This window comes from Myotis nattereri (assembly GCF_964212035.1).
Source record: "Myotis nattereri genome assembly, chromosome: 8".
In the NCBI taxonomy this organism is placed as follows: domain Eukaryota; kingdom Metazoa; phylum Chordata; class Mammalia; order Chiroptera; family Vespertilionidae; genus Myotis; species Myotis nattereri.
The window spans coordinates 45,531,021-45,547,567 of NC_138083.1; the positions used below are offsets into that span (position 1 = coordinate 45,531,021).

Consider the following 16,547-nt stretch of genomic DNA (forward strand, 5'->3'; position numbering starts at 1 on the left):
CCTTGAACTTGGGTTACCAGCTGTACTTCCCACAGATGCCACCCTATTTCTGGCCTTGCTCAGATCAATCATGTGCCTTTGAAAGTATGAAAGTAGTGCTGCATTGGCAGGGCCTAGTGCCAAATCTGCCATGGATATCCAGGACTTGGGGTTTGAGACCCAAACCACTGGCCCATCTTTAGGGTCATTCGTAGGCCTCTTATTTTCCCTGTTTGTTAATAGGATTTGGGCTGTGTGACCTTTTCAGTTCTTGGGAGAATTGTTGTTCTTTGTGTGTAACATGCTAGTGCGTGCTTGTAGGCAGCCCTGGCTTCTGTGGCTAGTGTTGCCACTTGCTAACCCAGAGGAGAAGGAGTTGGTAGTACCTGAGGATCTGCCCTTGTAAACAGGCATCTGTTTGTCTTCACCTTGTGCTTCTGCACACTCAGCATCAGTGGGGCCTGGTTGGCACCGCCATCTATGGGGCTCGAAACAGGAGTTCAAGACCCCTTGATTGTTGGGACTTGATGCTTTGCATAAGTCAGTGGATTGATGGTCAAGAATAAAAGCGCTGTGGAGCCTAATTACTAGAAAGTACTTTCTGTGAATGTTCTAGAATTGGCAGCAAGTCCACACCATCTAGGGCAAGAACATGGACGGCCCAATATGTCAGAGCTCCTCCAAGTAAACATCTGTATTGCAGGGGGAGAAGGTGGTCAGGTGCTTTTGAGGTTTTTGTGTCAGTGGGTGTGGTGTTTGCACCTGCTCCTATTGAAGTGGTCCCTGCAGAGTTCCCCTCCTGTGAGCAGAGGGGGTTTAGAGAGGGGTGGGAGGGCTTTCAGTGGTCATTGGCCGCTATCTCTGGAGTGTGCTGACATGGGGGTAGCAGGCTGGACACAGCCACACCAGGGCCCTTTACTTGCACGTTAGCTCTGGGGCTTTAGTGCAAAGGGGCGCTTTGCCCCGGTTGTGAGCAGACCCCTCTGTGTGGGTGTGTATGTCGATTCCACAGGCTCTTTTCCTCTGAGGAGTTGGGCGGCGCCTGCTTTGGTGAGAGCCTGACTTGAGCCCCCAGCTTCTGTTTCCTCCTTGCCCTGCTGAATTAGCAAGATTGACACAGACAGGCTGTGTTGGGTTTTGACGCCCTCTTTTTGGATTCCAGGAAACTTGGAACTGCTGGCCAGAAACTTGGAGGTGCTGCTGTCCTTTGTCACATCAAGCATGACCCTGTGGACCCAGGAGGGTCCTTCACCTTGACCTCTGCCAATGTGGGCAAGTGCCAGACGGTCCTCTGTCGGAACGGGAAGCCGCTGCCTCTGTCCAGGTCATATGTCATGAGCTGTGAGGAAGAGCTGAGGAGGATTAAGCAGCACAAGGCCATTATCACGGAGGTGAGGAGAGAGCCACTTGCCTCGGGTGGTGGGAAGACAGGGCCGGGGTCTGCAGAAGCCAATTCCGAAACCCTGGTGTCACATAGCAGGTTCTTTTGTAGGATCTGTGTGAAGACATTATCCTGTATAGAATAATAAACCGTTTATTGTCGGCCTCTGTGTCGGGCTGTGCCAGGTGCTCCGTGGCGCTGTCCCATCTGGTCCTCATGGGAGGTACTGGTTTGCTTGGTGGTGAGGGCTCCACCTCTAAGATCACACTGTTGGTATCCCTGTCCTCGCTTTGGGGCTGGTGGCGGTGACCTTCAAACCTTCATCAAAGCCTCAGTTTCCTCATCTGTAAAGTGGGAACAGTAGTATATCTGTCCTGTAGGCTACTATATCTGTGGAAATGAACTCACTGGTACTTTGGGTCATACCTCCTGTTCCATCTGAGGAAGGCAGTGAGTGCTTTTCAGCCAGGGACCTTTTTTTCCCAATGGGACATTTCGCAATGCCTAGACACATTTTTGTTGTCACAACTGAGTCAGAGAGTGCTTAGGGCAAGTAGAGGCAGGGATGCTGCTAAACATCCTACAGTATACAGGGCAGCACTGCAACAAAGAATTGCTTGGCCCAACATGTCAGTAGTGCCCCTGTTGAGAAAAGTTGGCATAAGTCAGTCTGCATTATAGCAAGATTTGTTACAGCACAACTTCCACATGGGCATTAGCAGCCCAGCCCCACTCACCCACTCATCATAACAGTATTATCACCTGGTGGGCCTGACATATGACGGGGATACAGACGTGACCCTGCAGATACCCATCTGCCACAGAAGGTGTCCAGTCTGTATTGTTGAAAAACCCACAGGCCTCGTTTAACCGGGTAGACAATTTAGTAGAGATGAGTCTGTTGGGTCCGGACAGGCTCTGATAAGAACCATGAGGAAGATAGAAAAGATTTGGGATCCACTGTGAGACTCTAGAAATGAGTCTGTGGGTTGGTTTTAGTTCCCTGTCTGCCTGTCTGGGAGCAGAGAGAATTAAAGTAGATCATAGACACACTCTCAGGCAGCAGAGACAGTCTAAGATGGGACAGATGTAATTGAATTAAACACTCAACATTACACCATGCAAAGATTAACAATTTCTGCTGCATAAATGCCTCGCAGTTTGTGCTTCAGAACTTTTCTCTTAGTTTCCCTGCCTCTTCTCACTTTTTAAAAAAGATACATATATTTTTTTATTGTTGATAGTATTACAGATGCCTCCCATTTTCCCACCCTTCTCCTCCCAGCCCCTACTCACCCCCCAACCCCCGGGTCTTCACCACCCTATTTCCTCCTCACTTTTGTCTGCATTGCTGATTTTGTTACTTCTCTACCTTGAGGCACACTCACCAAACACACACATGCACACACAGGTGCACACAGACACAAGACGACTGGTCCTGATGGGGGCAAGATCTAAAGCAGGGGTCCTCAAACTTTTTAAACAGGGGGCCAGTTCACTGTCCCTCAGACCATTGGAGGGCCGGACTATAGTTTAAAAAAAAACTATGAACAAATTCCTGTGCACACTGCACATATCTTATTTTGAAGTAAAAAAAAAAACAGAACGGAAACAAATACAATATTTGTATTTGCATGTGGCCTGCGGGCCGTAGTTTGAGGACCCCTGATCTAAAGGATTGGGCAGAACAGCAAGGGTAATTTCTGGCCAATTCCACACTTCAGGGAGCAAAGAATTATATCAATAGAGTCGAGGGAGCTGAAAATTGTGCTTGAAGCCTCATTTTGGTAATTTTCCTTCTAAGAACTCTGCCTGCTCATGAGAGTATCGTGGTGGGATTGTGTGGAGTCGCAGAAGGCACCCCAAGAACACCAATCAAACACCTCACAAAATCCCACACAAAGGAAGGAGGTAGGGTTGGGAAGGAAACGGCCATTCTTTGGAAGAAACAGCAGCTTTAGGGGACCATCTCTGTTACCTCGTCCTAGACACACACACACAGCTGAAAGTTGTATTTGTCATCCTGAAGCTTCCCTGGCAAAGTTAAAAATAGGGTCATGGAGAGGCACGTTGTGGACCTGAGACCCTCAAACGTTAATAAAGAACTAAGTTGTGCACCGGGGTCACCCCTTCCTCCCCTCTAGTTTCAGAGTAAAGGTCTTTAACCGGCAAATGGTCTGAAACTTTGGCTCATGATTGAAATGGCATGAACCCAAGTGATCTGAAGCCGAGGGACTTTGTCTTCTCCCTTTGCCATCAGCAAAGTGAGTTCTCGGAAGCGATGGGAACTGGCCCTTCTCTCGGCATCTGCCTCTCTGCGGTGTGGGCACTCTGACCTAGTGAGGCACACCGAGATTCTCCCCCCAGTTATTCTTTTACCTTCGTAAGTGTAAAGCAGTGTCTCCTGGGGCCCTGTGGTTGCTGGACTGCTGGAGAGCAATGTAAGGCATGGGGCATTATTTTGACCAGACTTGCTGTGTCTGCTCAGGACTGGCTTGTTTCAGAAAGCCCTTTCCTGTGGCTACAGAAGCATCCCAAGGTGCCGTGACAGGTGCTGTGACAGGCTAGATCGCGGTTTGCTAGAACCCAGTGTGAACGTGGTCCCTCTTGCCCCTCCTGTTTCTGCCCTGCCCAGGCCACTGCCCTGCTTTCTGATGAGAGATGGATACTGGCCACTCATCATAGGGAGAGCAGTCCTTCCCTTGGGCACACACAGTGCTCTCTCTGGGGTCTCCAGGCAGGAGACCCAGGGAAGCTGCCACATGGGCTCCGTGTTAATGTCTGCTTGGAAACCCTTCTTCCAGGACGGCAAGGTGAACGGAGTGACCGAGTCCACGCGCATCCTGGGCTACACCTTCCTCCACCCCAGCGTGGTGCCGCGGCCCCATGTGCAGTCCGTGGCCCTGACGCCCCAGGACGAGTTCTTCATCCTGGGCAGCAAGGGGCTGTGGGACAGCCTGTCCATCGAGGAGGCCGTGGGCGCCGTGCGCAACGTGCCCGATGCCCTGGCTGCCGCCAAGAAGCTGTGCACCCTGGCCCAGAGCTACGGCTGCCGCGACAGCCTCAGCGCCGTGGTGGTGCAGCTCAGCGTCACCGAGGACAGCTTCTGCTGCTGCGACCTGGGCGCGGGCGGAGCCGGCCCACCGCCCAGCCCGGGCATCTTCCCGCCCTCCGTCAGCATGGTGATCAAGGACCGGCCGTCGGACGGGCTGGGCGTGCCATCGTCCAGCAGCGGCATGGCCTCCGAGATCAGCAGTGAGCTGTCCACCTCCGAGATGAGCAGCGAGGTGGGCTCCACAGCCTCGGACGAGCCCCCGCCTGGGGCCTTGAGCGAGAGCGGCCCCGCCTACCCCGGCGAGCAGCGCTGCCTGCTGCACCCCGCCTGCCTGTCCAGCGCCTTCCAGCGCCAACTGTCCAGCGCCACCTTCTCCAGCGCCTTCTCTGACAATGGTCTGGACAGCGACGACGAAGAGCCCATCGAGGGCGTCTTCAGCAACGGCAGCCGGGTGGAGGTGGAGGTGGACATCCACTGCGGTCGCGCCAAGGACAGGGACAAGCAGCAGCACCTGCTGCAGGTGCCAGCCGAGGCCAGTGACGAGGGCATCGTCATCAGCGCCAACGAGGACGAGCCTGGGCTGCCCAGGAAGGCGGACTTGGCCAGCATGGGGACCATTGGGCGCCGGAGGGCTAACGGCTCCGTGGCGCCCCAGGAAAGGAGCCACAACGTGATCGAAGTGGCCACGGAAGCGCCTCTCCGCAAGCCTGGAGGCTACTTTGCGGCCCCGGCCCAGCCAGATCCCGAGGATCAGTTCATCATACCGCCCGAGCTGGAGGAGGAGGTCAAGGAGATCATGAAGCACCACCAGCAGCAGCAGCCGCCCGCGCAGCTCCCCCTGCAGCCGCCGCGGCAGTGCCCGGCCGACCCGCTGCCGGACTACTGCGACACACCGCTATGACCCGCCGGCGCGCTTAATAAACTAACCAAGAAAGACGGAGTTGCAAGAGTCTCCCAGGCTCGCATTAAACCAGGGGTTTACTCCACGCCCTTCTCCCAGACTCTCTCCCAACCTGTCTTTGCAGCTAGTCTGTAGGTTCTTCCTGTTGGTGATTTTTAAAATAATTACCACTTTTCTTCTAGTGATGCTTTACCAATATGATTTAAATTTGTTAACTTCTTTTCCTAACATATCAGATGTGTAAAGACAAAGAACAAAAGGTTTAATATATTACAGAGAAACAGTTAATGATAATGTAATATTTTTTAAAATGGCTTTTTATTGTTTTGTTTGTTTAGAAGGCAGGGCAGGTTGCCAGTGCTCAATGATTTAATAATATTGTAATTCTGGGGGGAAAGGCTTTTTTTTTTGTCTTGAAAATGATAGACATTTGTAGAATATGGAGACTAACTCCTAGGAGTTGCTTTACTCTGTCAGGTGACTTAAGTCACTGGGATTCACTAATTTTCTCTGAGAGAACAGTTGATTGAGAAATTTCTATTGTAAATAGCTCCGTGTTGTATAGTGATGCTTCAGATGTTTTGTAGTTTTGGCATAAGGACACAGCCTAAACAACTGACTTTTCCCTCCCTCCCCTTCTGAGGAGCCTTCCCGCCCACACTCACCTCCTAATCCACATTAGTTCATTCGATGATGAGGCTGAGCAACGAAGAGCATTTCCATTCAAACAAGGTGCCTCTTAGGCCACTGGAAAGGAGCCTGCACCCAGGGGCCTCTGAGCCTTTCCCGTCCTCTCTTGCCTACCCAGCCTCTTCACTTTGCAGGCACTTTCTAATTGTGTTCCTTTCTGCTGCCACAGTCAGCATGATTGTAGAGTCCAGTTAGACCATTGACATACCAGCAGTTACATTAAAGCCGAATGCACAGATGAACATGTCATAATTTTTGTTACAATAAATGCAAAATTTACAAGTATTGCACTCATCTGCTTTTGTCTCAGCAGCCAGATGTGTCTTGCAGACAGTCATAATAGCTTGGATTTGGAGTTACCAGATATTTCTGCCTTTGGGGTTTTGTTTGTTTTTTGGAAGGGAAAAACACCCAACGGGACATGGACCTTGTGACTAACAACAGAAATAGTTGATCTTGCAGCCCTTCTATTTCTTGTTATTACGAAGGCTAGGTGTTATAAAGGAAGTAGATCGAGGTTGCATAGAGGAGATCCCTGGAAAACCTCCCACAAAGCCACACCCATTTTCAATTCTTTCAGGGGCCCTTAATCACAAGAACAGGTTAATATACCTTTATTTGAATAGTGAAAATCAGAAGCTGGTGGGCTCACTCTCTAGCACTAGGACAAATCACCTGAGTGCAGTAGAGTCCAGTGGGAAATCCAGTATTCCTAGCTGACCACTGGCCCCATTTACAGACTGTAGCCCCCGACCCTGCACCTTGTGGACCACGTGTTGGTCTTCTCTGTCTCACGTGAACCAGCTTCCCAGAGGACTGTCTCCTCTTCCTTCTTCAGGTCTGCCTTTAAGTGAAACCTGGATAGTTTAGTAACAGGACAATTTGTATTTCTCAACTTGTGGACTTGGTGGTGGGCTGTCTATCCCTTTGCTTGGTGGTCAGATCTGTGACCTGGTCGTGTCTTGGTACTGTCCATACTTTATTATGTGTCAGGATACGTGCATGTCATGCTCTTTGAAAACTGCTAAGGCCATGAAAGAAGGTAATTTCATCCCAGTAAGGGACAGTGACCAATGGACTAGACTGTAAACAGTTCAGGCCCAGGCTGAGCTCTTTGCTCTAGACTGTCAGCCAAACCGTCTTAGGCTGGCCGTTACCTGCCCCTTGCCTTCCTCGGTCTTTGCCCTGCTCCAGGTGGGTAGGAGCAGGCTTGGGAGGCGCTGAGTTTCATACCAGTGAAGACCTGGGCTGGTGTCTGAGATCCACAGTTCTGAAACCCCCTTGGGCCAGGTTCATTGTTGCCTTAGGTGACCCCTTCCAGAGGGGTCAGCATTTGCTGCCCTGATTGTGCTCAACTGAGGCAGCAGCAAATGCGACCATCAGGTGTCCTGTGGAGACCTCCCTCATTTCCTACCTTCTGGGCTGACATGGACGACTGGGCACAGCTTGTGCTGGTTTTTCCCACAGCGCACCAGCTCAGTCGGTGCTTGCTTCTGTTTATTAAGTCACAGTAAGCACAACTACATGTAATGTACTGTGGAGTAAAGGAAAACTTTGCCCTTTGGGGCTTGGAGTAAATAGGCATGTGGATGAAGAGACCACAGGAGCCTGTTAAATGGCCAAAGAGGCAGAGCCATACTAATAGTCTCCTTGCTCTTGCCTGGGAGCCTCCCAGACATTTTCTAACAAAGAGTTTCTTTTCAATTCTCATCACGGTGGCATCTGATAATATATATAAACTGGGAAGTGCTTACTACTTAAAGGTCCCCAAAGCCAAGGAATCTCCAGAGTGAATATGAGGCAGAAGGGCATCTCTGCCTGCTGGGAGAAGGAAGTGGTTGGAGCAGAAGCTTTTAGAAGCTCTGAGGTTGGCAGCTTTGCTACTAGACTCAGCCCCAATTGAAGAACCTAGAAGTTGTTAGGTGTCACATCAACCACGTGTGTGCACAGAATTGTAACTTTGAAGAGGGCACTAGGATCAGTCTGGGAGCCAGGACTCCCAACCTGTCTGAAGTCCATAGTCTGGTCTTCAATCCCCTGGTTTCTCTCAATTGCTTTTGTCACAGCACCACCTGCTGGTGAGGTTAGACTGTGGATGGAAATGGCCTTAATGCTTGTTCCTTCTTCATCCTCCAGGCTTCCAGAAGAAACATTTATGTTACTTACTTTCCTAGACACATGAAAGCAAATCCAGCACTATTCAGGAGGTAGAAAATTACAATTAAACTATTGTTTTTGCACCTGTGGAAGTCTGCTTTGTTAGGCGGGACAATGGATGACCACTGTTTCCTGTGATGCACACTGTTTTCCCATGGGAAATTGACATGCAAACATGTAAAGAGGTGTAACTGGCATCATAGCATTGACCTGGGAGTCAGTATCCCCAACATTCATCCAATTCCCCATGCCCCAGGGTGAGAAATACATAAAAATCTGTAATGTCCTGGCACTGCCCAATGACCATTTCCCATTTGGTCATGTGACTCCAATGCAGACATTCATAGGAGGCATTGTGAATTATTCCCAACCATCAGGAGATAGAATTCTTGTGAAGTGTGGGGGTTGTGGTATCTACCCTACCTACCTCCCCAGTGATAAACCAGGTCATGCCTTGGAGGTAATCTGTGGATAACAAAGCCTTACTTAAGTGAAAGTATTTTTGTCATTGTTGTAAGTGAAGCATTAAGGATGGCTAGAAAGAAAATAACTGGGAACACAACAAAAGTACCTTTTTAAATTAAAAACTCTTAGAGAAATAGCTATTGAATTCTTATGAGCGAGAGAGATACAGTAATAATAGAGAAAATAGCTTTTTCTCATTTCTTGCCATTGAGTTTTATTTTTCAATTCAGCCCCAACATAGCTTTTGTGCAAATGGATCTCTGAGAACTTTGTTCTATTTCACTATTGTCATTCATTTGAAAGATGACTTTAAAGTTTTTTTATTCCCCACCACCAAAATACCAAAGTTGCAACCAAGGCCTTAATTTGGAAAGGACATTGCCTGATCACTTAATGAAAGGTCTTGAGGGTGATGGGGACGGGGAAGAACCCTACATATTGTCCCCTGCCTTCTAGAAAACTAAGGTTGAACCCTTGACAGGAGTAGATGGGCAATGGATCACCGAGACTGCCTTCCATCTTCTGGGCTGTGTCATAAAGTAGGAAATAATGCCGTTTCCCTGCCCTGAATTGAAGTGCCCAAAACAAACACTGCTTTTGTTGGGCTCTGGTTCATTAGTGCCTTCCTTTTATTCCAGACTAGAAACACAATGTTCTATCCTGTTCAAAGGGGGGAACAGCAAAACACTTGGAGAATTTTCTCCCATCTGCTGATGACTATAACTCCTCCATTATCATACCTCTCTTTCTCTAAAGACGTGGCAGTAAAACGTTTCAAACTGAAAATTCAAGTACTTTCTACTCATTATGATTTCTTAGATCTTAGTCTAATGGACTTGTACTTTACCCTAATTACTAATCTTATCTATTGAAAGCATTGAGATAGCAACTAAGGTAAATTTTCCAAATGTTGCACCTCCAGATGTTGACTTTTCTTGCGCTCACTTGGAGGTCATTTGCTTTTCTGAGTCTTAAGAAAACTGTTCCACAATTAGCATATGGAAGTTCTTAAATCAGTAGAAATTGCCCTGCAAGCCAGGGATAGATCATGCACACGAAATACTTTGTTTTATGATCTATAATACATTTTTTAAGAACTACTTGAATATTCCTTTTCCTAGAACATGTCAGTGGGTAAAAAAGAGCTCATTGGAATGTGTGTCACGTTCCTGCCTCCCTAAGCACAACCAGCCATGCCTTTTCCTCAGGAGCAGAGACACTGAAACCACCATCTCTCACAGGTAAACCCATTAGGATGTTTTTTCCTAGAAACTTTATTAGGCATGCATTACAATGCTGCCTGCATATCATTTGCATATAATTTTTATGTCAACATTCTATGACGACTCCACTCTTCAAACACTCTAGGATATTACTTGAATTGCATTGTATTGGGTTTTGTCCTATGCTTTCTCCATCACTCGAAGGGATGAGCTGGTGTGTGTCGGGAGAGAGGGCAACGGGCGGAACAGTGAACCTACCTGTGTCACCGGAGCACTCTGCCTTTGCTGCCCCCTCAATCTAGGCTGAGCATCAGAGGGTGGAAATGACCTCGAGAGGTTACCGAGTGCCTGCTTCTATGGAATCCAAGCTGTGTCGCTCTGCTGAGTGGTTTTTTGTTTCTTCCTCCTGGAGCTCCAAAAATAGAGGCTCCTTAACTTCCTTCATAAACCGCCCAGCACCTGCATGAACAAGTTGAGTATCCACTCTGTGCAGAAGTGCTGGGGTGGGCGGAGTGCAGTGAGATGAATAAAAAAACATATGACAATCCACCATGGAGACACATATAACTAAGAATGCAGGGGGCTGGGGGAAGGCTCAGGATGTAGACTTGCACCCAGCCTGAGATGGCCAATGGGCCAACCCCAAGTTCAGAATTCTCTCCCAGCCCTGTGTGTGGTCATTGAGAATCAGTGTTGTGTGAAGTTCTTCCTGTCACCCAGTGGCCTTCAAATTTGTCTGTCTATGACTTCCTGAGGGACAACACCGGCTTCCCACCTCCAATGAAGACTGGCTTCCCACCTCCCATGTTGACCACTCCCCGCTGCCTCCTGGACACCTCCCTCCCAGAACTCCTGCAAGCCTGACGCTGGCAGAACCTGTCATCTGTCACCAAGTCCTGTCAGTTCTCCTTCCTGAACCTTCCTAATGGAGGAGAGAGACAATGAATAAACATTTTTTAGATGAACATGATTACTTCAGAAAATAGAAGGAGGGTTATGGGATCAAGAGTGATATTTAAGAAGACAGACCCTAGAGCAGCCGTGGGCAAACTATGGCCCCGCAGGCCGGATCCAGCCCGTTTGAAATGAATAAAACTAAAAAAAAAAAAAGACCGTACCCTTTTATGTAATGATGTTTACTTTGAATTTATATTAGTTCACACAAACACTCCATCCATGCTTTTGTTCCGGCCCTCCGGTCCAGTTTAAGAACCCATTGTTGCCCTCGAGTCAAAAAGTTTGCCCACCCCTGCTCTAGAGGAAGAGAATCTCAAGCAGAGGACCTGCAAGCGCACAGCCCCTCCAAGGGAGGGGATTTGGGGGAGGGGGGAGGGGGAGAGGGGGACATCCCTCCTCTTGCCCCGGCTCTGAGCCAATGAGGAAATAAGACAGAGACTAGCAGCAGGGGCCGAAAGGTCACCTTTATTACTTAAAGCTGACAGTGGAGAATGGTAAGTGGGCTTCCGATTATTGAACCCCATCATCAGCCAGACTCGCCCTGCAGCAAGCGCCTGAGGTAGACCTCCTTGCTCTGGAACAGAGAGCACTCCCTGAAGGTGCAGCTGAAAATGGGTTTCTGAGAGAAAGGGGAGGTGCAAGGCTATGCAAGTGTATCTTTTTTCTCCCCGGGGCGGGTCCACAGCTGGAAGGAGATCCTCCCGCTGCAAGCCTGGCCAGCTCATGGAGGTCTGTGTGGTGAGAGCTCAGTGACCCCAGACAAGAGGGTGTGACATGATGCCACAGATGTAGACCAAGGCCAGCTGGCACAGGCTGGGGCAAGGCAGGTGCTTACTAAATGGTTTTTCATGTTTCCTCTCCCCTCTGAGTCCCCTAGCCCCTGAACACACAGCTCTGTGGCTCTCACCATGATATCTGTGTCCTGTTCATTCATTTGGGGGGTGAGAGGTGGGGCTGATTGTAATCATACAATAAATGCACCATGAATATCTACCCAACAATGTATGCAAACACCAATCCAGCCCGATTTCAAATATTTGGAAACCCTGTCTCCGTAAGTCCTTTCACACTTGTCAAACTTGGTGTCCAGGTTTTTTTATTCGGAGTTTATGACTGTGACAGAGATTGGAGGAATTGTCTGTGCCTGAGGTAGGACTGGCTAGGTGACTTTTGAGCAGCATATGGACTCCTGTGTTTAGTGTACAGGTAGTCACTCTCCCCCAAGCTCCTAAGACTAAGGACTGTCAGCAGGGGTGGGAAGTGGTTCTTACTGGGTAAGATTATCATTGACACCTTCCAAGAGACTAACCATGGATTGGCCATGCCCTGTGTCAGTCATTGTCAGCTCATCCTATGAGGTGTGTGCATCTTCCACTTCCTGACATGGACAAGGGAAAAAGGTTTTTAAGACAGGACTGAAATCAAGGCTTCCTCAGGGAGTCTTTTGACATGTGAACTCATTTATTTATTTCCTTCTCCTCTTTCCATTTTGCAGTGGTTTTCCCAGCGAGATTAGGACAAGAAATTTAAGGCAGCCATGTGCTAACTGATGTGCAGTTCTCTCTGACAGAGTAATAACCAGAGCTATTCGTTTTCAAATGTCTCATATTCAACAAAATATCATTTTCCTCCCTGGAGTGATTAATAGGACTTGTTGTAATTCAGTTATTGGCAGCGGCTGAAAGACAGCATGGAGAACTATGGTGTCATATGTCTGCAGAGACGACCTTGCCTCTGTGTACAAATTACCTTCCCTTGCTGTTTGAGTCCTGCTGTTGAACGCCATACAACATGGGAACAGGTAGGAGACTGAGTCATTTCCAGTTGTTTAGGTAGACTAAAAATTGGTTGCATATTCACAATTTCCTCTGCCTCAACTTAATAAACGTAGTTATTTGGAGCTGTGGAAAATGTCCTATTAAACTAGCCCACCTTGTACTCCAGGATATGCTAATGACTGTGAATGACTTTGACTGTGGTTAGGCACTTCAGGCATCCCTCTTTCAAATCGTGTATGCGGCCCAGCCGGCATGGCTCAGTGGTTGAGCCTTGACCTATGAACTAGGAGGTCACAGTTCGATTCCCAGTCAGGGCACATGCCTGGATGCGGTCTTGATCCTCAGTGTGAGGCGTGCAGGAGGCAGCTGATCAATGATTTCTTCTCATCATTGATAGTTCTCTCTCTCTTCTTCTCTGAAATCAATAAAAATACATATTTTTTGAAAATTGGGTATGGGCCCCAGGACAGGCCGTCATTTCATGGACTCCATGATCAATGAGTATCAAGTTCATGTGGGGGAGGAAGAGACCTTTCTCTACCTTCAAAGTGCCTTTGGCTGGTCTCATCATCACATCTGCAGGAGACCGATTGACAAGAGACTATAGCCAAATTCAGTTACACACGATGATAGCAGGTGCTTAGTAAGTAAAACTTTGCCCTGCCATAGAGTTAAGTCCAAAAAGGTTATCTCTGATGATTCTTATTATAGGTAAGACCCCTAATTCAAGTTCTTCTAGGTAGTTGTGTGGGGGTTGGGGGTGGTTTCTTTTGAGCCCATGAGGTCTCCATTGCCTTTAACTCAAAATCATCTGCACAGCACAAGGTACATTGTGGGTGACTCATTCTGAACCTCCCCAGAAATATCCAACAGGTGGAAAATGCGGTCCAGATAAGTAGCTGATTTATGCTTTGACTGAATCTGCGCCGTTGTCTCTGTTGTGGCCAGGCTCTGGGAGCTCGCTGCTTTCATCTTATTCGTCACGGAGCCAAAGACAAATTGGAACAGGGGTTTTCTCTGCCAGGAGGACTCTTCTCAGCAAATGAAATGGACGTGTCCTGATGGCATGAATTTCTACAAAGACCTGCTGCAGGACCCCAGGGGAAGGTGAGTGGACAAAGCTGGCGCCACCTCACAGAGCCTCACGTGGAGGCCCGTGCTGGCCCCTGCTGGCTGGGGAGGAGTGGAGAATGCTGTGGTCTCCTGGGGTCCTGTGTTCAGCCCATAGGCCACACCACAGGAGCCATAGGGCGTGGAAGGAGGACACCAGACTTCCCTTTACTTTTGTCTGCATTCTGAAAGTTCTAAGAGTTAGCATTTATATGCGCACTGCTTTGAGTGAGTGTCAGACGAGGCCCTGAATGCTCACCTCTAGCAGTGAGTCCCTTAATCTTAACAGTAGCTTGGAGCTAAAGACTTATCATCCTGATTCACACAAGAAAAAGCTGAGGCTCAGAGGGTTCCAATGATCAGCCCAAGGTCACTGCCAGGCGTGCCAGAGCAGGGATTTGAGCCCAGATGGGTGGCTCCAGGTCCCTTTCACCCTTTATTAATCATTCTGTGATGACAATCTTCAAATCTTCACATGTGGAACACGTGTGTAATGCATTAATTCACACACCACACACACACACACACACACGCACGCACGCACGCACACACACTACAGATCCCAGCTTTGTTTTTCACTGAGGATAGAGGTTTGAGACCCTGGGACAGAGCCCTCCCTGAGAACAGGAGCAGGTCAATGCCAGTCCCCTGCCCTCTGAGGGTCCCTTGAGCCCTAGGAATTAGCGACCCTGGGTAGGTTCCAGCTCTCATGCTTTCAGCACACCCCCGTGGTAGGAGATAACCCCCCTGACTAATCCCCACTCAGACAGAGCTTGAGTTTAGGGTGAGTTGGCATCTAAGTGCCTGTGTCACCAGCACAGGGTGCTGCAGGGATTAAGTCAGCACTTCAGAGAGTTTGGGACCTTTTCATTCTAGATGGATGCAATTTGGGATTCTGTGGCTGTTGTTTTGGCATCTGTGGATCTAGAGCTGGTGACAGGACTGTGGCCTCACTGCCCCTGTGAAGTCCAGGGACGGGGAGCCTCCCAGGACCACAAGTGTGTAGGGGTCGGTCTGTACTTGGGGAGGAGCCTGGGTGTCACAATCAGACTACAGCGCCCTGTGGAGGCCTCCTGGCTGCAGAGAAAGACCTGTCCAATACCATGCAATCTGTGGATAGGGAGCTGCTTTTCTTTACAGGAGTTAAATCTAACTCCGAGGTAAGCCTCCAGCACAAGCCATTTGGGGAAAGTCCTGGCATATTCCCTGACCTTCCGTGGAGGGAACGGGGGATTGCATCCAGACCTTCCGAGGTAGGGGACAGCTTTGCCAAAAAGTTGGGACCCACTTAGGTTCTTACTCTTCTATAATCGGCTGATTGTTTAATCCTGAGAAAGATTTAAAATGGTGGTAAGAGGGAAGTATTCATCTTTAAGGGTGTGGGCCCACCCTTGTTTACACATTATTTTCTCATTTCAAGATTTTGATTTTTTAAAATTTTTTTAGGTTTTTAAATTTTTATTTTTTAACCACAAGTAGACCTTACAGTTATTTTTTAACAGTGGATTAATGAGAGTAAGATTGAATTATTCTATATAACACAGCTTTGTCATATCTTATAATATTAAATGTTAATACAACCTCCACCCACCTTCCACCCCCCTGTAATCAACACACTGTTGTCCATGTCCATGAGTTCTCTCTCTTTTTTTCTTTTTTACTCAATCCCCCCACCCCAACCCCCACCAGAGCTGTCTGCCTGCTCTCTGTCTATGAATCTGTTCCTATTTTGCTTGGTAGTTCAGTTTGTTCATTAAATTCCACATAGATCGATGGAACAGAATAGAGAGCCCAGAAATAAATCCATGCCTTTATAATAAATTAATATTTGACAAAGGAAGCAAAACATACAATGGACTAAAGATAGTCTATTCAATAAATGGTGTTGGGAAAATTGGACAGACATGTGCAAAAAAAATGAAACAAGACCACCTTTTTATACTGCAGACAACAATGAACTCAAAATGGATTAAAGTCTTAAATGTTAGACTGGAAACCATAAAAATCCTAGAAGCAAACATTGGCAGCAAAATCTCGGGCATTTCTCATAGCAGTATTTTTTCTGACATATTTCCTCAGGCAAGGAAAACAAAATAAAAAATAAACAAATGGGACTACATTGAACTAAAGAGTTTTTGCACAGCAAAGGAAATCATCAACAAAATGAAAAAACAACCCATTGAATGGGAGAACATATTTGCCAATGATCCATCAGATAAGGGGTTAATATCCAAAATTTATAAAGAACTTATAAAACTCAACACCAAACAAACAAACAACCCAGTTAAAAAAAAAAAAAAAAGGACAAAAGACCTGAATAGACAATTCTCCAAAGAGGACATATGGTGGCCAAAAGACATATGAAAAGATGCTCAATGTCACTAATCATCAGAGAAATGCAAATTAAAACCACAATGAGATACTACCTCTCACCTGTCAGAATGGCTATCATCAATAAATCAACAAACCACAAGTGTTGGTGAGGATGTGGAGTAAAGGGAATTATTTCAAGATTTTAAATGGGCACCTCTCATTCGGTAAGCTCCTTGAAGCAGAGACTTTGCCTTAGTGATGTTGCATCTCAGGGGCTAGCCCTGAGCCTGGCACATGATAAGCTTCCAACCTATTTTTTAGATTATAGAATGCACCAACTTTGTAAGCACCATGATCCTGTTGGCTTTTTAGTTGGTACCATTCTTACTTAGCGCTAGACATGACTGACCATCTTCACAAAGGTGCTAGACCTGGAAGAAAGCCTCCTCTTACTCCGGAAGCCACGACACTTTCTAAAATACACTCAGTATTGTTTTTCTGACTATAAAATAATGCACACACAAAAGTTGGAAAACAA

General features: G+C 47.6%; 1 protein-coding gene across 1 annotated transcript in view; it reads left to right on the top strand.

Annotated features, from left to right (window-relative positions):
• PHLPP1 (PH domain and leucine rich repeat protein phosphatase 1) overlaps nucleotides 1-6,291 on the top strand; it is a gene marked incomplete at its 5' end in the record, with an annotated part of 204,807 nt that extends 198,516 nt beyond the window's left edge. Inside the window, 2 exons of the mRNA XM_081096661.1 lie at nucleotides 1,142-1,370; nucleotides 4,165-6,291. Of these exons, the coding sequence (XP_080952787.1) occupies nucleotides 1,142-1,370; nucleotides 4,165-5,316 (1,381 nt within the window). The 3' untranslated portion in view covers nucleotides 5,317-6,291. The remainder of the gene's footprint in view (nucleotides 1-1,141; nucleotides 1,371-4,164) is intronic.
• Nucleotides 6,292-16,547: the final 10,256 nt, after the last annotated feature.